The sequence below is a fragment of the Hemicordylus capensis genome, chromosome 15 (genome assembly GCF_027244095.1).
Source record: "Hemicordylus capensis ecotype Gifberg chromosome 15, rHemCap1.1.pri, whole genome shotgun sequence".
NCBI classification, from domain to species: Eukaryota; Metazoa; Chordata; class Lepidosauria; order Squamata; family Cordylidae; genus Hemicordylus; species Hemicordylus capensis.
The window spans coordinates 18222758-18246648 of NC_069671.1; the positions used below are offsets into that span (position 1 = coordinate 18222758).

Genomic DNA, 23891 nt, shown 5'->3' on the forward strand with positions numbered 1-23891 from the left:
ATTGGAGTATGGCTGGTAATAAACAGTAATATTTAATTTGTCGGAGACCACAAATCTCGTGCTAGCGAGGAGCCTGTCTGGCCTTGACAGATACAGTACAGAGCCTCGGCTGGAGGAAACTGACGCCCGCACCCCCCCACCCACCCCCCGACGCCCCGCAGTCCAGATCCAAGCTTTGGGTCTTGCCTATTTGGGGAGAAAACACACTCGCGGAGTCTTCAGCGCCTGCTCTTCGGGGGTCCTTCTGGATTTCAGGAGGGGAGAGAGGCGACTTGGCCGGGCTGCGAAGATCAGGCTTGGTCTTTTCTGGCGGTGAGAGATTTTTCTTCTATTTCCCTGCGTGGGTCTGCGTGGGTGTAAAGGGTGGGGTGCCAGGTGAAGGGGCATGACTCAGCCGAAGCGGGACGCTCTGAAGTCAAACCGGTTTCAAGGAAGGGGACTTTGCACCTGCCTAAATTCTTTCCAGATGCAGTGGACAGGGAAAGGGCTTAACGTGGCCTGGATCGAGCCCAGCCTTTACAGGGATGCCACCCTGAGGGAAAGGCGCTCGCGGAAGTTCGTGGCTGCAAACTGCAAATCGCTCTTGGGCTTCCAGAGGATTTCATCAGCCTGATTGTGTGCAAGGTTGCAAGCCATGTTTACACATTTTAACTAGCGGGAAAGTGTGGGGGGGTGTGAGGGGGGGGGCGTGCGCACACACACACATTTTGTCTGGATACTGGCCTAATAGTTTGTGCCAGTGAAGGAAAGCAGCAGAAATCTTCCATTTCTGTGTGTGCATGCTTGGACAAAACTTCCATGTCCCAGGTTAAAACTGAAAGTTCAGTTTTATCCCTTCAGCCATCCACTCTTCCATCTTTCGTAACTTGGGGGGTTCTGGCAAAGTTAGGGAAATGGGTGTAACTCTGCAAAGGACAAAAAGAAGCTCCCTTTTCCAGCACAGAGTGAGAATTTTAGGTAGGATTATATGCACAGAATCTGTGCTGCAAAGACACAATAGTAAATAAATAAATAAATAAACGACGACGACGAAGAAGAAGAAGTTGTTTTCACTTCTTTAGCCGTTTCATGCAAAAAAACGAAAAGGAGAGAAAGTCCATTTTTAAATATCCTCTATGCTCTGATCATACATCTTCCAACTTTTCTTTTTCCATCGTAAACCCTGTGGTCACTACGAACAGAAATCTCATCGATATTAGGGACACTCCCAGTTAAGCCCACTAAAATCCACGACATTGACTTCAAAGGAAATGTGGTTAGGTGGAGATCCACTGACATTTTCTCGGGATCTGTCTCTGTCAGTTCCACTAGTAGCTAATTTCCCCTTTCACACACCAGTCAGATCTGCACACACATTTAGCCTAAGAATGCATTATCTGCACTGCATGTGTACATATCAGAATGTTGTCTGTTTGTCACATGATGAACGCATATGCCATTCTCCTCTTGCTAACAGGGACATATTCTCCACTAACCCTGCGTACATGTGGATGTGGAAATCTAGAGCCAGACGGACACATATGCAGGCACGATATTACTGCTGAGATTTGTGTGTGTGTAGGTTATTTTGTTCATATTGTAAATGCACACATATACAATATGAATAGCATTTTGCATGTACTATAGGAACAAAATAGTGTGAGTATGTGTGTATATATATTATTATTACTACTACTATAATATTAGTAGTAGTATACTATACTAGTATGCTATTAATAATAGTATATATACTATACTATACTATTAGCATAGTATAGTATATATTATATACTATTTATTTATTTATTTTAACATATCTTATACTGCCCAAAACTTACGTCTACTAGTATATAATAGTATCATTAGTAGTATATAATGTAGTATATATAGTTAGTAGTATATAATAGTATACAATAGTAATATTATTAGTATAATAGTATAATAGCAATAGTAATCGTAGTAATAGTATAGTATATACTATACTAGCATATGCTATACTAGTTTAGTATATACTATTACTATTACTATACATATAAACATATACACCCTTTTCATATTGCCAGTAACTACATATACAATATGATCAGCAAAATCGTATCTGTGATGCTAATATATATTGTGTGCATGATGTATAAATCACATTATATTATTATTATTATTATTTCATATTTATATGCCACTTTTCAAGGAAGAAAATAGTTCTCCAAAAGGTTTGCAAAGCAATAGGGAAGAGAAGACGACTCCCTGTCTGCAAGGGGCACAGAATCTAAAAAGAAGCATCAGGGAGACCCCAGAAACAGCCACTGGAAGGGATTTGTTTGTTTGTTTGTTTAACATATTTTTATTTAAGGGATGCTGTGCTGGGCAGAATAGGGATAGTTGCTTCCCCCCACTGCTAAATCTAAGAAGGCCACAACTTTTAAAAAGGTGCCTCTTTGTCCATTTAGCAGGGGAGACCAGTTATTAAAATGTGCGTTGGTATCATTTGTATCCTCTGCAATCGGAAGGAGAGGAGAGTACGGCATGTGCCGTGTGCGGAATGCCTGCTGTAGCAAGATGTTATTTAGGTCGCCTTCCTCTTGCTTGGGGTTGCTGTTCAAGAACAAACAATTGGGGGAGAATTTGGAAAGGGTGGCTGGCGAACTCCAGGCAGTCTGGGAAATCCCGCGTGGGTTTCCTAAGCCCTTCCCACTAGAAAAGCGATCCAGACAGATCCATGCCTCGAGGGAGGAGAAGATGAACTTGCGGGGCGGTGGGGAGAGAAAAAGAAGGAATCGGGACTGAGTTACCTCCAGCTCTCAAAGATAGTGGAGGGAGAGGCCGAGAAAAGGACGATCCTTTCTCCCCAGCCTTATGTTAAAAAAAAGAAAGAAAAGAAAAATACTCGCCACCAACCTGGTTCTTTTCAGACTCCAGGACGGGACGGGGAGGCTGTTTATCCTGCGTTGACCTCTTCAACTTTACCCTCAAAATCATACTTTTAAAAAAAAGAGAGAGAGAGGGAGAAAGAAGAAAAGGCAGAGAAGCGACAGATAAAAACATATCCTCGCCCGCCTTGACGGCTTGATTATTTTGAATCTCGCCGGTCCTCGGAGGTTTTGTATATATCCTATACATTCCTTCAGCCTTTGGAAAGGTGGGTGGTAAAAGAGGGTATCAAGGGAAGGCGGGGAGGGGTCCTTTAAAAAAAAAGTCTTAGCTCCCCCCCCCCCCCCAAAATCTCATTTGCTCTCAGGAAGTGGACGATGGGGATGAGAAAGTGCCCTCTCTCTCTCTCTCTCTCTCATATTCTTTCCCCCACGTCCTGCACCTTAACTGCCAAAGGAATAATGCTGTGTGCCTCGGTTTACAGGGTGCCCCCACACACACACACACAAACAGATAAATCTTTTTGCGGATGGGTGTGTGATAATAGCGCGGGGCTGGAGAGGGGAAGGAAGCCATCGGGGGTATGGTTTCTGTTAGAGAAGACAACGGTTTCTTCAGCTGGGAGGAGGAGGAGGAGGAAAAGAAGAGAGAGATTTCTCGGGCTTGGGTGTGTGTTTTTTCTTCCTCTCTCCTCCCTTTCTGGTTGAGAAAGATGGATGCGGGGGGAGGAGGGAGGGCCGAAGGGAAAGAGGGAGGACACAGACTGGGGAAGGAGGGAGAGATTCTGGCGACTGCCTTTGTGCCCTGTTCGCTTGCAAGAAAAATAGGCTGGGAACGGAGAGGGAGGGGGAGGAGAGGAGAGGAGAGCCAGCCTCCAGTTGCTCCATCGCAGCTGGTTGGCCAGAGCGAGCTCCTCGTTGGCCGGAGCCTGCTCGGCTGCCTTCGCCTGGGCGCACTCGGCTGCAGCCAGCTTGTTGGACCCTCCTCCGCTTCTCTCTCTCTCCACCCGGGCTAAGCACGCCAACCCGACCCAGCAGGCAGCAGCTCCCTTCCCAGAGCTCGGGGATTTCCCCCCCCCCTTGGATTTCTCTCTGCAATTGAGTCGGGGAGCGCGCAAGAAGAAGCCCCTGGCTGGCTCTCCTTTGGGGAAGGGTCGTCTGGAAAGGCTTCCTGGCGGCGTCCTTCGACGAGGGCTCCTTTCTTCGAGGCAGGAGAGTGGGGGAAGAGGGAGCGGTGGAGCGAAGGCGGAGCGCTTTGGGGAGGGGGGGTGACCCCCTCTTAATTAAGAGGAAAATGTGGTTCTGAAGACGGGCTCCAAGAAAGAGACCTGGAGATGGCCGCGGCGGGGATGGAAGAGCTGTGAGTTGGGAGGCGAAGGAGATCATGCGCTGACTGGCGTGGAGACGGGCGAAGGGAAGGTAAAGGCGTCCGGATTCTCCCCGGCTTTCGTTCTGGTGCGCGATCCGGAGCAGGCGCGTGCGCAAGTGTGTGTGTGTGAGAGAGAGACAGGCAGGCAGGCAGGGATGAGTGTGTGTGTGAGAGAGAGAGAGGTGCATGTAAGGGAAAGATGTCTGTGTTTGTGAGAGAGAGAGAGACAGACAGAGACAGATAAGTGTGTGTGTGTGTGTGTGTGTGTGTGTGTGTGTGTGTGTGTGTGTGTGAGAGAGAGAGAGAGAGAGAGAGAGAGAGAGAGAGAGAGAGAGAGAGAGAGAGTGTGGCGGGGGTGGGGGACTGACTGACTGACTGACTGACGGGGGTTATCCAGAGCACAAGGCCTCAGCAACCGCTGCGTTGGGGGGAGACCTTTAAGGCAGCCCTTTCGGAGAGGTTGGAAGGGGAGAGATCCCTCCTGTGGCTTCCTTGGTGGGGGCCGGTCAGCATCCAGCCCCACATAAGCCCGTGGCCCCCCGCCCCGCTCTTCCCCGCAGCGCCTGGCAGCCGAGCCCTGCGATTCCCCGCGCCGAGCTGGCTGCCTTTCGCATCCAGCCTCGGCCGCGGCCTGGTTCTGTCAAGCCGGATTTTCTCTGCAGGGCTCTCGCAGGGAGAAGAAAGCGGGGCTCGGAGGCCGCCCCTGTCCCCGCTCGCCTGGCCTCCTCTCGGCGAGCTGCTGCTTAATTATGTGGCGAGCGGGAGACGGGCGGCAGAGGCGGCTTGTCAGCCGGGGCTCGTTAGCGGGCTCTCCTGCTGGCCCGCTGCACCTCTCTCCCTTTCGGTCCATATTCGCAGGACTTCGCGCCACACGCCTTGCTGATCGCTTGGCCCTTTTCAGTCCTGGGGGGGGGGACCTGAGATCTAACGTAAAAGGGGAGGGGGGGTCTATTTAAAATTGGACTGGGGTGCTTTCCAATGTTCACAGAAGCAGCCCCAAGCCCCCAAACCAAAGCGCCCCCCCCCCCGCACACACTGCCACCAAAGAGTCTATTTCACTCGCCTCTCCAGGCTTTCGGCTTTCAGGATTTCGAAGTGAGGTGTAGCAAAAATCTGTGGGGTTCCCCCCGCCGCCAGAGGGGAAAATAAAACAGCTCCTGGAAAGCAACTCAGATCTATCCATGCTTACGCCAAATTAAGTCTTTAGGCTTTCCCATTACCGGATTCTTCCTTTATCCAAGGAGAATGTAAATTCTGTTTTCTCTCCTCTGCTCTTCCCTTCCAACGCGTGTTTTCATTTTGGAATCGCCCTGCGTGTTAACTAAACGTTGTTGAAAGAGCCGAAGTTTGTGAGCGAATCCTTTGATTTAAATATGTTATTTCCTCACGATTCGAGTGCTTTATTTATTCTGTTTATGAAAAATGACAGTGCAATTGAATTACTCTCAGTTGTTGAGAAAAAAATAATCTGGAAATGGTTTCGACACCCACTTTAATTATATTTGGTCACCTCTTCAATATATTTATTTTAAAACAATTATTTATAATTACAACTCCTAACCGTCTAAAACAATGTCAGTTTAAATATTCTCACACCCCATTTTAAGCTATTGAGAAGTTTGTTCGCATCTTTCAGTAAAATTTTCTCCGATTGCTTAAGATTACAGCCTAATCCTGTGCAATAATGTTCTAACCACATTTAACTAAATCATGTTTTATTTAAACTGAGCAAATCCCATTGATTTCCATGGAATGTCTCCCGGAAAATGTAATTGTTCCCCTAATTTAACATTTTCTTCGTTGATGTACTTAGGAGCCAGCTTCTAACCAGCTTAATACGGAAAATAAATCGCATTGATTACAGTGGGTTTTTCCTCCAAGTAAATCTAGTTGGGAATATAACTTTAGGCTGAAATTGCATGCAGAGTTACTCTGATGTAAGCACTTATATTCTTCCAAGATAAGAAATGGATTTCTTGTCGTTTCCCTTAGAGGGATTTCTCTTCTTTCAAAACTCTTACTCCTAAAGGAAAACCAAGGCCTGAGAGCACGGAAAGGCCTTTTTCAGAATGGCTGCTTTACTCTTGAATCACTCCTGTGCTCTGCATGTTTCGTCCGTCCATATGTGGAATATTGCATACGGTACTTATATAATTAAGAGCCGGTTCGGTTTGTAGGTTTCGGGTTAGGTTTTGAAGTTCGCTTTTTTTGGCGATCACAACTTGATCAAGCCATAAAATGGTACAACTTAAAAAACACATACGATGCCTCGACTGAACGCTGTTACAATAAAAGATGCCCAATCACATGTAAAAGCAGGGGGGGTCTGGAAAGCTATAAGGGTTAGGGTTAGGTTTTGGTGTTAGTTAAAACTTTGCCATCAGCTTCGGGAAAATGCTGCGACGTTAGCTACCTACAGGCCCAGGGTCCCAAACAGAGCTCGTGTGGGAAGCTAGAGGCTCTGTCGCGGAAGGGGTCAGAAAGAGAAGCTTGCCTTTGATCTTTACGAATTCTCGCCAGATAAACTTGACAACCACCTTGCCGCGGAAGGCAACCGCCGGTTGGCCTGCCTCTCTCCCTGTTTCGCATCCAGCCATCTACCGAGAGACATTTGCCCACATACACACGAGCTTGCAGGAGTTCTCTGTGTGCGTGCGCGTAGCCATCCCTGCTGTGCGTGTGCACGTGCAGTATAACATGGTGTGCAGCCTCTGTGTGTTTGTTTGCCTGTATGGAGATATACATTAGATAGATAGATAGATAGATAGATAGATAGATAGATAGATAGATAGATAGATAGATAGATAGATAGATCAAGGTGAGCTATGCACACATCCCCTGTGACTTACTTATAGTCACACACAAGTGCTCGCGTCTATATTACTATGCACAGACTGTGCACTTCCTAAATATGGGGGGGGGGGGCGATTTAGTAGCCATATTGGCTCAACAAAATAAGAGTCAGCGGCCCTATTCTTCTGCTGCACATCCTTAGCCCTCTCATTGACGGCAGTCTGGTTTACTGCAGTCACGCAGCCCGATCCTCGATCCAGAAGGAAGTCGCCCCGATTTCAGCAACAGGACTTGCTCCCCAGTAAGCGTGCGTCGTGTTGCGGCTCTTAAAGCGATAGGACGCTGTAAGGAAGCCGAGCAGATGGTATTTACTCATGCATGGTTATGTGCGTCTATAGACGTATACATTTTACTGCCATGCGCTCTATGTGGGGCTGCCCTTGTATGTAGCCCCGAAACTACAGTTGGTCCAGAATGCGTCAGCCAGTTGGGTCTCTGGGTCATCTCGGAAAGACCATATCACTCCCGTATTGAAGGAGCTACACTGCCATGTTTCCAGGCAAAATACAAGGTGTTGGTTATAGCCTATAAGGCCCTAAAGGGGCTTGGGCGGTGGGTATTTAAGAGAACGTCTTCTGCGTTTGCCACCGGCTGGTCTGGTGGCTACTCAGGGACGGGCCTTCTCCGTTGCTGCCCCAGGCTTTGGAATGCGCTCCCTAGTGAAATAAGAGCCTCCCCGTCTCTGACAGCTTTAAAAAGTCTTTAAAGACGCATCTGTTCACCCAGGCTTTTTATTAATATTGTCTTAATGGTTTTAATACTTTTAAAAAATATTCTTTTAAAATTTTTAAATTGTTGTAATACTTTAAACTTTTTTTAAACTAATTTTAACTAATCTAACTACTTTTTCTGTTTTTATTTTGGTGTAAACCACCCAACTCTGGGCGGCATACAAATATGTTAAAATAAAATAATAAAAATAAAATACAAAAATTTCTTGCCCTCGCAGTATCATTACAGAATAATTTTCTTTAGGATGTGTGAGCCCCTTTCCTTTGGGTCCGGGAGTCTTCTTCGTATTTCTTTTGTGACCTGAACCGCTGCCTGACATTCTGTGTTGTTGTTGTAAAGTGGTGTACAAATAAGAAATATTGCATAAAAATCAATAAATAACGCATATCTATATCTGTATCACCTAAATCTATATAAATCATATCTAGATCATAAATAATGGGGGGGGGTGTATACACACAAAATAAATTTATAGTGTGTGGGATGACACAGCACAAGGAGGGCGCAGGGATCCCCTCCCAAAATCAGGCTGCCTGCTTGGGGCTCATGTTTGAACTGCAAGGCTCGGCAGGCCCTGATCCTCACAGCCACGGACTGGCTCTACATTTGCACCCGCGGAGGCCCCTGGCCTTGTCTACAAGCCCAACTTCTCCACCGTTTATCCTCCCGCGTTCCACTGGCGCGGGGGGGGGGGCGGGGGCTTCCTGCTTAGACTGGCTGCAGCAGTGGGACAGGACTGCAGGGTAATGGGTGTGTGTGGGGGGGTGTCTGTTCCTAGCATTTGCGGGAGGCCCGTAATAACGCAGGCCCTCCTCTTTCCTGCTTGCACACAGGCAGTGGGGCCTCAGCAGCCTGCAACATGGCGGAGACAGAAGAGGGCTTCGGGCTGCCGGCCACGCCGGTGGACTCCGAGGCGAAGGAGCTGGCGAGCGAAGGCAAGCAGGAGAGCCAGCTGGGAGCCAGCAGCAAGCAGCCCTCCTCGCCCCAGGCCGCCTTTACCCAACAGGTAAGCTGCCAGTGCCTTGGTAGAAGGGCGAATCTGACTCCTTCCCCCTTCCTCTTCCACTCACTGCAACTAACTAAGATTCCTTATGATTCTTAATAGTAGTGGTAGTCGTATCACAGAGCTGGGCAACGGATTCTGTAATCAGATTCTGTAACCATTCTGTAATCATGGATTCTGCAATCATAACGGAGTCTTTAATAATAATATTGCAGAGATGGGCAACGGATTCTGTAATCAGATTCTGTAACCATTCTGTAATCATGGATTCTGCAATCATGACAGATTATTTAATAATAATAATATTACAGAGATGGACAAAGGATTCTGTAATCAGATTCTGTAACCATTCTGTAATCATGGATTCTGCATTCATAAGGAATTGGATTCTTTAATAATAATTATATTATAGAGGTGGGCACCAGATTCTGTCATTAGATTCCCTAGTCATTCTGTAATCATGGATTCTGTCATCAGAACTGATTCCCTAATAATATCCTTGCAGGGACGGGCAATTTAATCTGTACTAAGGTTCTGTAATTATTCTGTAATGATGGATTCTGTAATAATAATATTGCAGGGATAGGCAACGGATTCTGGTGAGGTTGTGGCAGTGCGCTTTTTTCCCCCATGTAGGAAGGAAGGAGGGCCTCCTTAACCAGGGTGAGACAGGCAGTGAATCTGGAGGGTTAGGCGACAAAATTATCTATCTGTATGGAGGGAGGGGTGCTCGTTGCGGATGGCCTTTGTACGTTGTGTTTCGGGGATTGAAATCTCAGGGGCCATCTCTGCACAGTCGAGGAATGGCGATCATTGCATGCGGATAATAATTGTTTCCCGAGGGTAATAGTCGAGAAGCGCAAGACCATCCCTTTCAACAGCTCCCGGGGCGGAATCAACCGGGTTCCCTCATCTGTACTCTGTGCAGATTAGAAACCCTGCGGATGAATGGGAAAGACATGGAAATCCACCCCCTTCCCACGACGACCCTAATTGGGAAGGGGAAACTAAAGGGAAAGGGTTACTCGTCGGGACTAAGCAGTCATGAGTAGCAGCCGCCGCCTGACGTAAGGAGGAAAATTGCTCCACGCAGTCCCTTTGGAATTACAAGGACAAGTTAAGTAATAGCTAACTTGTCCTTTTAGTTTTAATGGGACTACATGGAGTAATGTTCCTCATCATGTCAGCCGCTAATATGCATTAGGTCGATCACCCTAACGTGTGGATCTGGGTCTGCGTGTGTCTGCAAAGTTCCTCTCTCTCTCTCCCTCTCTCTCTCTCTCTTTCTCAACCCGCAAGGTTTTCTGACGTGGTCCCTCAGGTTTATTGTTCGGGTTCCAACATCTGTTACTTGGTTTTTCGAAATCGATCCTCTTCGCACCCCCACCCCACATTATGGGGCGGGGGGTTGTCTGCCATGGCTGGTGGGGAAATCTCTTCCATTTCTTTGGCTCCTACTTTCTGTAATAGCTGAATTATTGGCATTTCTGATCAAGCAAAAAGACTCTGATGTTCGTTCGTTCGTTTTCTTTCTTCCTTCCTTCCTTCCTTTCTTTCTTTCTTTCCTTCCTTCCTTCCTTCTCTTTCTTTCTCTCTCTCTCCCTCTCTCTCTCTCACCCTCCCTCCCCTCTTTCTTTCTTGTCAGATTGTTGTAGGGTGATTTTTCTCTGAAATTGGAATAAAGCCTGGTCCTTCCTCCCTCCCTCCCTTCTTTCCTCGTCTGTCTTGCATTCAGCCTCTTCCTTTCCTTTCTAATTTTGCGTCAGATGTCGCGCGGTGGTGCATTTTCCCTCTGAAACGGGAGTGAAGCTCAGTCCTTTAGATGCATTCAGCAAGCAAGACACAGCTGGATAAAGGAATGTGGCTGCCTCCATATCCTTTAACACACCAGGCCTGCGCATTACCCGAAAGTAAACCCCACTGAGATCAATACACGCTGCCCGATCCTATGTATCTTTACTCGGAAGCAAGTTTCACTCAGTTAAATGGGGCGGGGGGGGGGTTACATCTCGGTAAATGTGCATAGGACCAGCACTTTTAAGCTCATCTCTACACCGTCTCGATTAAAGAAAACTATACAGTGTCTTTGATAGAATTTTAGAATACACATCCTATGCACACTTAGTAAACTCCATAGAATAAAGTGGGGCTCACTTCTAAGTGAACATGCATAGGTTCGAGCTGATACTCGCAGCGGGGGTGGGTGGGTGGAATATTGTGGAAACTGTCCCCTCTGTCAAATTTTAAGTCGGTGGGGCTAAGACTTAAAGGCACAGAAGTTACCTTTTTGAAGCTGCTTTTAATTCTGGTGTGTCGGTATAAAAGGGAATGGAAAAGGCGACAAGAAAGATGGACCTTAAATTGGACTTTCTTAATTTTCACTTCAGTTTCTTCCTGTGGTGTTTTTTTTAAAATTAGGTAACTAGTTTAAATTAAATCGATCAGACAAACAAAGAATCAAGTACTGCGACCCTGTTATTTATTTATTTATTATTTATTCGATTTTTATACCGCCCTTCCGAAATGGCTCAAGGCGGTTTACAATTAAAATTACTGTTAAGCACACGTAAGAGAGAGCGAGTCCCATTGCGCTCAAGGGGACGAACTTCTGAATGCATGTAAATGGAAATAGGGTCACCTTAGAAGTCGTTGGAGAACTTGAGGTGTGCCTAATTCTGCACCAGATTGGAACACAGGAATTATTTCCTGGAAGGGCTCTCATGTTGATTTTCTATGCACACAGGCACTGATGGTGCAATAATAACAATGTCTGATGTGCTGATGGAAATTATTTAGCGCAGTCCCATTGAAATTAAAGCCAGGCATTGCCTAACTGGTCCTTTTAATTTCAATTAAAAATTACTAAAATTACTTTGAGTGATTTTCCTCATAATGTCAACCAATAATAAAGTAAATCCATTCTTGTTATTGTTATCGTAGTTATTATTATTATTATGTTTGCTGGTATTACCACCTTAGATCTGTTTCATGTGAGAGAGGGCAAGAAATTAGTTTTTGGAATAAATAAAATGTGGACTTTTTATTAGTTTCAGAGTGGGTCACATTGGGTTATTGGTATATAAGGTTGTTTAATTGTGCATCAATTTAACGTTTGAATGGAATGCTAGTCATTGACTGAAATAAAAAAATTACTATGACTATGACTAAAGATGGATAAGAATATATATCTATACATAAGAAAACCACATCGAGAGACACAAGAGTTTATCGGACATCTTTATTGGATAAAAATAATTTTATGGGATAAATTATCGGATAAAAATAACCATGTACACCGCTCTGAGTTCCTCAGAGGAAGAGCGAGATATAAGTGTAAAAATAAATCAATCTTATTCAACTGCACTCACAACGTGGTTGCCTGCCACGGCAAGCGAAAAGGAAATGGACATGGTTTCTTGTGGTCTCCCCTCCCCTTTTCTGATTGTTTTTCCCTCTCTCCCTGTGATTTGCACAACAAATACGAACACAAGGAATAGTTATATCCCTGCTTTTCAACAAAACTTCCCAAAGCGGTTCACATAAATACAAATCAATAAATCAGATGGCCCCCAGGGCTCAGAATCTATTTTTAGATTAGACACCACCAGCAGCCTCTGGAGGGATGCTGTGCTGGGGATGGATAGGGCCAGTTGCTCCCCAGCCCCCTAAATACAAAGAATCGCCACTTTTAAAAGGTGCTTCTTTGCTCAGCAAGGGATGCACCACGGAGATAGGAACGGTGGCTGATCTGTTGCAGAACAGTACTCCCAAACAAGTCCCACTACTTGGTCGTCCCTTGGATCTCAATGGGAGTCTTGGAGAAATTTTCCTCGTTGTGTCAAGCAGTGCCTTTTGGATAGGAAATCTCCGGGACGGATTGGGATGCAACCAGAGATGGAATTGAATATTATTATTATTATTATTATTATTATTACATTTATATCCCGCTCTTCCTCCAAGGAGCCCAGAGCGGTGTACTACATACTTGAGTTTCTCTTTTCACAACAACCCTGTGAAGTAGGTTAGGCTGAGAGAGAAGTGACTGGCCCAGAGTCACCCAGCGAGTTTTTATGGCTGAATGGGGATTTGAACTCGGGTCTCCCCAGTCCTAGTCTAGCACTCTAACCACTACACCACGCTGGCTGGATAGGGACATATGTATGTATGTATTTGTTTATTTCGGCCCAAGGCCAGCATATGGATAGGGACAGAGGAAGCTGCCATATACTGAGTCAGACCCTTGGTCCATCTAGCTCAGTACTGTCTTCATAGACTGGCAGCAGCTTCTCTAAGGATTCAGGCAGGAACCTCTCTCAGCCCTATCTTGGAGATGCTGCCAGAAAGGGAACCTGGGACCTTCTGCTCTTCCCAGAGTGGCAGCTCCATCCCTTAAGAGGGGAATCTCTTCCAGCGCTCACACTTCTAGTCTCCCATTCATTTGCAGCCAGGGTGGACCCTGCTTAGCTAAGGGGACAAGCCAGGCTTGCTCCCACCAGACCAGCTCTCCTCTTCCACTGCCCAGAGGGCAGGCTCTGAAGAATGGACTCGGGGTCAGCCTTGCCTCCTGCGCCCCCCACTGTCTCCCCACCCGGGCCGATTCTCGCCCTCTCCCTCCTTGTCTTCTCCCCCCTCCCCACCCTGCCAAGTTCCCCTCTGGGCCGATCCTATTATAGCCCCTTCTATTTTGATGCTCTTGGCCTTGAGCCTATCATCAGGCCGGCTCCTATCGGAGATTCCAAGCGGCTCCCACGACCGCTGGCGCTGGGCAGAGCTCCGGTCCCTTCTGCTTGGAACAGGAGCTGAGCTGCCCCCCGCCCCAGCCCGCAGCCCCCGCTCTCCCTCCTTGGCCTCCAGCTCTCTCCAGTCCATTCCTTGCCATTTGGGGAGATAAAGCCATAATAATAAAGCAGCGGCGGCTCCATTCACCCTCAAGAAAGAGATAACTGGAAGGGTTGTGGGGTTGCAGCCAAGTCGCTGTATAGACAAGGCAGCCATCCAGAGCAAGAATGCCCTGGTGCAGCAGCGAGAGAGTAGCCTAGCAGAACTTCCCAAAGAAGTGGCCATTCTTTACGCCCTCCCCTTCCCCAGGAAGCCCTCTAGCCAAACAGAAATATGCCCCAGAGGGCTGTGCAACAACCCTCAGGGACATAGTTCCGGTGGCACAGAGGGTTTCTTGGCAGAGGTGTTTTTACCCCTGGACTTTGGGGTGGAAGTCCAGGGCCTCCACACCCGTGCCACGTGGGGGCCCCCAAATCCTCTAGTCCAGGGTTTCTCAACGTGTGGGTCCCCAGACGTTATTGGACTTCAACTCCCATAATCCCCAGCCCCAGTGGCCTTTGGTTGGGAATTATGGGAGTTGAAGTCCAGTTACATCTGGGGACCCAAACGTTGAGAATCCCTGCCTCATCTGTCCTGGGTGGTGTGGTTTGTGCCCTCAAGAACCTACATGTTAAAAAAATAATGCTTAACACAGTGGGCGGGGTGTGTGGGTCCAAAGGCCTTTAGACCCAGGCTCCAAAATTACCTAGGTGCACCCTGGGGGGTCAAAAACTGCCACTTCCCACTGAACGGGTGCAGTTAGCTGAGAAGATCAGTTAGGCTGTTCCTTTGATGCACCAAAGCACCCTTGCTCTGGATGTCACCCGAGGAGACCGGCTCTCTAAAGGCCCTTAAACACATGACACAGCAGCAGAATTGGATCTGGGCCACAGCCAGGCCAGGCTCCCTAACAGCACTATTCACACCTTATCCTTCAATCTGTACAAAGTACAGATCTGTACGCAGGTACAGTTATTCATTTATTCCTTTATTCTTACTTGAGGTCTGGTGTGCGTCATCGTTATCCTGTTTATCCTCACAACAACCCTGTGAGGTAGGTTAGGTGGAGAGCTAAGGGGCTGGCCGAGAGCCACCAAGTGGGTTTCATGCCTGAGTGGGGATTTGCACTCTGGTCTCCTTAGTCCAACATCCTAGTAACCACTGCACCACACTGGCTGAGTTGTTCACATGTCATGCTGAATGCAGGCTCAGCAATACATTTCTTATCTGTAACATGCGCCTGAGCAGCCTATACCAGGTTCACTGGTCCATGAACCTGAACGCAGGTCATTCGCTCAAAAACATATAGGTGTCTACAAAGTACCGACCTCTGAAGACACAGGTGCAACTTGATGTCTGAATTGGGCTAATGCATATATTATACACGGCTTTTCAAACCTTCTCACGTGCACACCTATTGATGTCAATCCCATCTGAATTCAATTTCTCCCAAATCCACGTTTTAAGGTGGCTGCGCACCTTAAAGAGTATCCAGTGGAAGGGCCTGGAAGGCACCCCAGACGCACATTTTTTATGGTGCAGTTTTCTTCCGCGAATAGTTTCTGCTTGGGGGGGGCAGTGTGCTGGGGGACAGATCTGATTTCTCCATGGCTTGGATTTCCTCTGGTTATCTGACTTTTTGCATCTGTCTTTCTTGCTTTTTCCCCTTGCAGGGCATGGAGGGAATCAAAGTGTTCTTACATGAACGAGAATTGTGGCTCAAGTTTCACGATGTGGGAACCGAAATGATTATAACCAAAGCTGGAAGGTAAGAAAGATTCTGGCCTCTTCATGGTCTGTGTATTGAAATTATTATTATTATTATTATTATTATTATTATTATTACTACTACTATTTTAAAATACTTTTTAAAAAGGAAGCTCATGAAAGGGGTCATGAGAGTGGTGGAAACTGTATGAGCAGAGCTCTGTGTGTGTGTGTGTGTGTAATTTTGAACACACACGTGTGTGTCTATGTGTGTTCAAAATTATATAATTTTGGAAGGGAGAAAGAGAGATCTATTTTGTGTGTGACATCCATATACACTCGTGCGCGGGCGTGCGCACACACACACACATATATAATTTTTCACATGTATATCCCGTTATAATCAGCTATATTTGGAAGGGAGAAAGAGCAATAACATGAGTATACACTGATTCCTAGATCTGCTTATTTTTTATTATTTTTTAAAGGATTTTTAAAAGTAATAAGTATATTTAAATAATCATCTTTCGTATTTGCTTATTTTTAATATATATATTTATTTAAATAAGGATTTTTAGTATTCATATTAGAACTGGTTCCTGAATTTGGTAAATGTTTATGCTCCCTCCCTGTTTCTCCCTCACTTTAAGAATATCAGTTATTGTAGCCAATACTGGGCTAGATGGACCATTGGTCAGAATCAGTAGAAGGCAGCTTCCTATGTTCTTATGTACTCCGAATTTTGGGGAATGGGGCTGTTGTAGCTCAGTGGAAGATTATCTGGATTTGTGCATTACAGAAGGTCCCAGATTCCATCCCTGGCAGCATCTCCAGGTAGGGCTGGGAGAGACTCCTGCCTGCAACCTTGGAGAGCGGCTGCCCGTCTGAGTAGACAGTAGTGGGCTAGAATGGTTTCCTCCAGAAGAGGTCCATGAAGTCTGCAGTTCTGGAGGATGCTGCACGGACCGGACCTCTCTGCATTTTTCTTCCTGCAGGGTATTTATCTTTGCTTCCTTTTTTTTCCCCCCCTCCCCTAGGCGCATGTTCCCTAGCTACAAGGTGAAAGTGACAGGACTCAACCCCAAGACCAAGTATATTCTGCTGATGGATATTGTTCCTTCCGACGACCACAGATACAAGTTTGCAGACAATAAATGGTATGCTGGGATGGGGGGTGGTTTGCGTGGTAGGACTCAAGATACGGGAGGAGAGCTGGTCTTCTTCTCTCCCCTTTGCTAAGCAGGGTCCACCCTGGTTTGTGTTTGAATGGGAGGCTACTTGTCTGAGCACGGTAAAAGATTCCCCTTAGGGGATGGTGGGGCCACTCTGGGAAGAGCATCTGCCTGCTTGCCTGCAGAAGGTTCCAGGTCCCCTCCCTGGCAGCATCTCCAGATAGGGCTGAGAGAGACTCCTGCCTGCAGCCTTGGAGAAGCCGCTGCCAGTCTGTGTTGACAATACTGAACTAGACGGACCAAGGGTCTGACTCGGTAGAAGGCAGCTTCCTCTGTGCCTAAGCTGCAAGCCCCAGAGTGGTCTGGCCAGGTGTCCCGAGGAGACAGTAGCCCAGGCTGAGCCATGTTTATCTGTGAGTAAACCCGACTGGCCGGACTTCTCTGCTTTAGTACATGAGCCAGCTGGCTGGTGCCATGGGGTATGTGTGTGGATGCTTGTAACCTTGGAGAAGCTGCTGCCAGTCTGGGTAGACAATACTGAGCTAGAGATGGACCAAGGGTTGGACTCGGTAGGAGGCCGCTTCCGATGTCCTATGCCCCCTATGGTTTGATTACAACTTTGATTATGACTTTGGCCCTCTTTGGCCTTCCAGCTGTTGTAGGACTACACCTCCCATCATCCCTGACTGTTGGCCACTGTGGCCGGGGATGGTGGGAGTTGTAGTCCTACAACAGCTGGAGGACCAAAGGTGTGTAGCCCTAACATCGGACCTAACAGGAGAACAATCTAGCTCCCAATAAGCTCTTTCGAGCCTCCTTCATTCCAGTGGGAGAGGTCTGTAGTCGAAACCATTACTTATGGTTCCTAAAATTAAAAGAGATGTCCGTGGGAAACCCCGCCTGTGTTCTACCCAAGACAACCACAGGGCTCTGTGGTCGCCAGGAGTCGACACCGACTCGATGGCACACTTTACCTTTAGGCGCTGTACCTACCGACAAGAAGAGAGATAACACAGCCCCTGTCCTCAGACTCACAATCCAAAGGAAGGCATAAAATATGAGGCAGGGAAAGGAGAGTCAATCAGAGCAAGCCAGTGTGGCCTGACAGGGTTCACCACAGCTCTGTGGTAGAGCATCTGCAGGTTCAATCCCTGGCAGGATCTCCAGGTAGAGCTGGGAGAGAGACTCCTGCCTGGAACCTTGGAGAGCTGCTGCCAGTCAGTGTAGACAATGCTGAGCTCGATGGACCAAGGGTCTGACTCAGTAGACGGCAGCTACCTATGATTCTGTGGGGAGGCCTTCTGCCTGAAACCTTGGAGAGCTGCTGCCAGTCACTGTTGACACAGTACTGAGCAAGATGGACCAATGGTCTGATGGCAGCTTCCCATGCTCCAGTGATCCTAACTGATGCCAAAACTAAGCAAATTCCTCCCCCTCCCTCCCTCTCTCTCTTCCGAGAGGTTGGCCAGGTGGTGTTGGTGGAATCAATGAGGCATAGGACTGCAGCCTTAAACGCCTGCTAAACTCTGCCCTTGAAATCCAGGGAGCTTTCTGGCTGAGATCATACCTGAGAGCAAGTCTCCATGAGTACCGCGGGACTTCCTCCTGAGTACCTCAGCTGTGGATCAGGATGCACGGTGCTTCATTTTAACCGGATCGTGTCCAAGGCTCAGTGACCCTAACTGACTTCCCTAGTGGCTGACAGTCGCAGGATATTTGATGAGATGAGATAATTTCATAGAAAATGTTTTAGTGTTTCCAGACCTTTAGAAAATGGGGTGTCCAGGGGGTGCAGACAGAGGGGAAACCTTGAGGAGTGACTCCTCACTTAAATTTGTCTGTGTGTGGGAGGAACTTTTGGGAGGAGATATTAGATTTGTGGGGGAGAGATCAATAACATGAGGGGGGACATCTCAAATGCTTGGGGGGGATCTGCACCCCTGAATTAGGTGGCCCAGTTTCGACTTATTTAGTAGATCTTAGGTATTAACCAATCTAACTCTGTTTTGCTGGATAGGAGAAGGAGAAGCTTGCACACCTCAAGGGTTAAAACGAGGGAAACAGATCCAAGCCACAGAATGCAATTAATCTTTCACGTGGCGCGGGAGTTCTCCTTCCTTCGACTAGGAAAGTTTGTGTTCCTTTCCAATATGCAATCCATTCTGGCAAGACATTTATAAAGGAGAAAAGCCAGCTGGGCAGGTATACACCTTTCTGAAAGTGTGTCCCTGAAATGACTAAACCTATACCAGGGGGCAGCAGTCTAGCAAAAGCAGTGTGCCAAGTCGGCATGGGTGTGTGTGTGTGTGTGTGTGCGCTTGAGAAGAGGTTCAGCAGCTCAGTTAGCATTACTGCCTCGCCCCTGTTCCATCCAGGCCATTTCTCAGCCTCATCCCACCCCACATCACGGGCTACCCTCCAGGGACATCATTAGGGAACATAGGAAGCTGCCATATAGTGAGTCAGACCCTTGGTCCATCTGGCTCAGTATTGTCTACCCAAACTGGCAGCAGCTTCTCCAAGGTGGCAGGCAGGAGTCTCTCTCTCTCTCTCTCAGCCCTATCTTGGAGATGCTGCCAGGGAGGGAACTTGGAACCTTCTGCTCTTCCCAGAGCAGCCCCATCCCCTCAGGGGAATCTCTTCCAGTGCGCACACTTCTAGTCTCCCATTCATATGCACCAGGGCAGACCCTGCTTAGCTAAGGGGACAAGTCATGCTTGCTACCACAAGACCAGCTCACTTCCCTTTTTAAGGGGATGGAGGGGGTGCCAGAGACATCATTAAGGGGTATCCTATGGGGCTTGGGCCCCCAGTTCATGGTTCAGAGCCCTGAATCTCATCAATCACCTCATTAGGGACATAGGAAGCTGCCATATACTGAGTCAGACCATTGGTCCATCTAGCTCAGTATTGTCTACCCAGACTGGCAGTGCTCACACTTCTAGTCTCCCTTTCATATGCAACCAGGATGGACCCTGCTTAGCTAAGGGGACAAGTTGTGCTTGCTACCACAAGACTAACTCTCCTCCCATGGCTGAAAGGCATCATCTCATACTGCACGGGAGGAGGCAATGGTCAACCCCTCCTGTATTCTACCAAAGAAAACCACAGGGCTCTGTGGGCGCCAGGAGTCAACACCGACTCGACTGCAAACTTTACCTTAGAGAAGAGTTAAATGTGGGTGTCTGAGAGAGGGGGGTTGAGCTGGGGGCAGAAGGTGGTTCCGCTATAGCCCCCTCTTTCTGATTTTCTAACAGGTTAAGGACAAAATTTGTTATTTTTGGTTAGGTCAGTGACCGGGAAGGCTGAACCGGCCATGCCTGGAAGATTATACGTCCACCCGGACTCGCCAGCCACCGGGGCCCACTGGATGAGACAGCTGGTCTCCTTCCAGAAACTCAAGCTGACCAACAATCATCTCGACCCATTTGGACATGTAAGTATCTAGCTGCTTAGGTTCATTTTGGATGTTGGAGACTGGCATGGAAGGTGTCTTCAAGAAAACCTCTGCCCTGCCATCAGGTTTAATTGGATCAAGGTCTCATCAGCAATTCAATAAATAGAATTTGGTGGGGTTCCAGAAACTCAAGGGTGGTAATGGAGGACTTGTGATTGTCAGGGTGTGTGTGAGTGTGTGTGAGTGTGAGAGAGAGAGAGAGAGAGAGAGAGAGAGAGAGAGAGAGATGGTTTTAAAGCTGTGAACATCACACTATACAAGTATTATCTGGATCCTGGAAGGATGCTGTTTATTTATTAATTATTTATTAGATTTATATACCAAAATGGCTTCCAAAATGGCTCAGGGCGTTTTACAACACGGTAAAAACAATTAAAACAAGTTAACAGTTAAAATCAAACTATGAAAACAGAATAAAACCAATTAAACAATTCAAACAGCTAAAAAATAACCCTGGAAAAGCAGGGCAGCAATTTAAAACAATTTAAAACAGTTTTTCAATCATTAAAAAACCCTATAAGGCCAGGCCAAACAGATAGGTATAGTATAAATTTATTGTTAATTAGCAAAACATAAATATAATGGGCAAGATTTCACCTTCCGCTTCCTCATCTGCTCAAATGTTATAGGGAAGGTGAAGTTGCTGCCCATGAGATTAGGACTGGCTTGCCCAACTTTGAACACTCTGCAGATGTCGGCCTACAGTTCCCATCATCCCTGCCTATTGGCTACTACGGCTGGGGATGATGGGAGTTGTAGTCCAACAACAGCTGGAGGGCCGAAGTTGGATTAGGGTAATCTTTTTATTTGAATAAAATGTATTTGAACAATAAATCTAAGCCAGGGTTCCCAACCGGTGGCGCCCACAAAGCCCTGTGGTTTTTCTTTGGTAGAATACAGGAGGGGTGGACCATTGGCATCTCCGCACAGCCTTTCAACGTCTTCCTATATTGCTGCTGCCCAAAACAGGTGTCTCCCATAGTCTGGGAAACATACCAGCGAGGATTCGAACCAGCAACCTCTGGCTTGCAAGCCAAGTCATTTCCCCACTGCGTCATTAGGTGGCTCTGACCTCTGAAATGCAGAGGGGGGAAATCTGAACTAGGAAGGGTGTTTCATGGCAAGCAGTACAGTTGGTTTAATTTGATGGGAGTGCTTTTGATACATGTTAGTGGCAGTCTTACCTTGTCAACAGTTGATGGTAATTGAGCTCCCACCTTCTAAGTGGCACTTGCAGACCCATGGAAGGGAGATGAAATGTGTGGCTTGCAATCTAAAAAGCAAGCAGATAAAGTAGACCCTGGCAACAGCCACTGCAGGGATGCTGTGCTGGAGATGGATAGGGCCAGTTGCTCTCCCCCTGTTAAATATCAGAGAATCACCACTTTAAAGGATACCTCTTAGCTCAGCTAGCAAAAATCCTAACGAAGCATAATTATTCCAGGAAATATGGAGGGATGCCAATTTTCTGGGTGCTCACCTGAACCTTGGTCCAAACCCCCCACTTCTCCATCCTCAGGGTGTGGCCCCTGGGGTAGGCGTGCCCATGGGGTGTGGCTGCCAGGGTGAGTGTGGCTATGGGGGCTGCAATGGAGAGGCCTGCCCTCCTGTCTTTGCGACTACTCCATCACTGGTGCTTTGTGAAGCTAAATTTACTTTGAGGAGCGGTTGGGCCAAGTCCCCGTTGGCGTCACAGCCGGGAAGTACCTTGGCTGCTGAACTCAGCACCAGATTTCCCTCCATTAAATTTTAATTTCCCCAGGGGCTTAGCCGATTGCACCTTCCCTTCTTCCCACATGTGTGTGCGCAAGAGGATATCACGCAAAGGCCGTAATTAATATTACAGATGAGAACAGTTCAGCCACTGGCATGGGAAAGGAAGAAGAAGAAGATGGGGATGAAGGAAGGATAATGAATTGCAAGGCTAAGCTGAGGTTAGAGCAAAAGCTCTCTCTGGCCAGTGGCTTTCTGCAGGACAAACAGTTCTTCAAGTCAACGGAGTCCAGGCCAAATCCTTCTGAACCGACCATTGTTCAAAGGACTGGGGTGGAAGAGGGTTGCAACAGTTTTAAAAGGAGTGGGTTCAGAGGAGTTCACCCCTGGTATCCTTGCATGAGTCACTGTTCTGGATGCAAGACCTCTGAGATCAGCTGATTCTGCTGCATTGGAAGCCAACCAATAGGCCAAAAACACAGCAAAATTGCCTGCTTCCCCATAGGAAGGCCGGAACAGTGACTCATCCGGAGATACAAGAGGCAACCCCTGTGAGGCAGGTCAGGCAGTGGGACCCAGGCATTCATGGCTGTGGAGACACATCCCTCGGGGCGTTTGCTGGAACTGATTTCTCCCTAGAGGAGATCCTGCAATGCTCTTTGCTGAGGCATTATCATGCAGTCATCATTCGGCAGGCAAAAGCAAGAGAAAGTAGCCAAACAGGATTTTGAGAGGAGCTGTGTTTTTGCAAGGAGTGGGATTCTGTGAGGGCCTGATTTCTTGCGTTGTTGGCAGAGCACTGGCTTTGCAGACAGGAGCTTAGGACTGTCAGCTCAGAATGGCGTATCCGGGGTGTTTTGGTCTATGATCACCGGCTAACATCTTTTAAGGGTCAATATAAAAACTACATGTGAGCACCCATCCAAATGCCAACCAGGATGTGCCCTGCTTGGCATAGAGGGGCAATCCATGCTTGCTGCCACAAGACTAGCTGTCCTCTCCTGTGTGTCCCCCTCACATGTCCCGGTGATGCCTGCTATAACACAGCTGTTCCACAGCCCCAGGAATGACTCACAAGGAAAGCAGCCAGAGAACAGCTGGTCTGGTGGTAGTGGGCATGAATTAGCCCCTCTGCTAAGCAGGGTCTGCCCTGGTTTGCATTTGAAGGGGAGACTCCATGTGTGAGCACTGTGAGATATTCCCTTTAGGGGATGGAGCCGCTCTGGGAAGAGCAGAAGAAGGTCCCAAGTTCCCTCCACGGCAGCATCTCCAAGAGAGGGCTGAGAGAGATTCCTGCCTGCCACCTCGGAGAAGCTGCTGCCAGCCTGGGTAGACAATACTGAGCTAGATGGACCAAGGGTCTGACTCGGTATATGGCAGCTTCCTGTTTTCTAGCCGCGTGGGATGGACAGGCCCCCACGCTCGGAGGGACGGAGCAGGCTGGGCGTGGGAGCCAGGCAGGCTTCCAGGGAAGGGCTGGGCTTGCAGGGGAAGTGGCGGCTTCTTCTGCGCCAACTGCTTGGAGACCCTTTGGGCTGCATGCGAGTAGCAGCGCAGCGGTCCCGCGACGTCTGTCCCCTGCCAGCCCAGAGCCCCCCGAGCCGGCAGGTTCGCTGGGACGCGAGGAGGAGGAGGAGGAGGGAGCAGGCGCCCCTTCTTCCGCCCCGGCGCGCCCTGGCGAGGGTCCCCGCGGGGAAGGGGGCACAAGCGCGCCGCCCGCCCCCGGCCTGGCCTCTGCGCCGCGGATTGCCGCCGAGCCTGGCGACGGGGAGACGCAGGCCGCCCGGCGGGGCCCGCGCCAGCCGGGCCCCCGGGAGGTCAGGGCGGCCCGCGAGGCCCTCTCATCCCGGGGGTTTAGCCAAATGCGCTCTGACATCCCGCGGAGCCGCAGACAGCAGCGGCCAGCGATCTAATGGCTCGGAATGTCGTCGCGAGCAGGAGCGGCGGCGCTGATGGAGACGCTGCCCGCCCGCGCCCCCTCCTCGCGCCGCCCGCCTCCAGTGTCCGGCAGTTCAGCCGCCCCCCGCCCCGCCCTGGGCGAGGGGGATGGGGAGAGTCCGCCCGCCCCGCCCTGAGGGGTCCTCCTGCCAGGGCGTCCCTCCCTTGCGTCCCTCTCCCGCTAGTGACATCCCACAGAGATGGGGGGCAAACCCAACATCCCCTGGACAAAGGATCCTGACTCCCCCCTGGAAACAAGGCAGCAGGAGGAGAGCTGGAAGAG

General features: G+C 48.4%; 1 protein-coding gene across 7 annotated transcripts in view; it reads left to right on the forward strand.

The window, feature by feature from the left end:
• Positions 1-23891, forward strand: part of TBX5 (T-box transcription factor 5) — an 88613-nt gene that overhangs the window by 51337 nt on the left and 13385 nt on the right. For 3 of the 7 annotated variants that reach the window (XM_053280438.1, XM_053280436.1, XM_053280440.1), the window contains 4 exons: positions 8634-8806; positions 15295-15389; positions 16366-16485; positions 19789-19936. In XM_053280438.1, the coding sequence (XP_053136413.1) occupies positions 8660-8806; positions 15295-15389; positions 16366-16485; positions 19789-19936 (510 nt within the window). In that variant the 5' untranslated portion in view covers positions 8634-8659. Of the gene's footprint in view, positions 1-166; positions 313-3718; positions 4266-8633; positions 8807-15294; positions 15390-16365; positions 16486-19788; positions 19937-23891 lie in introns of those variants that run through there. The other 4 variants (XM_053280439.1, XM_053280437.1, XM_053280442.1 and 1 more) reach the window with 4 other exon arrangements.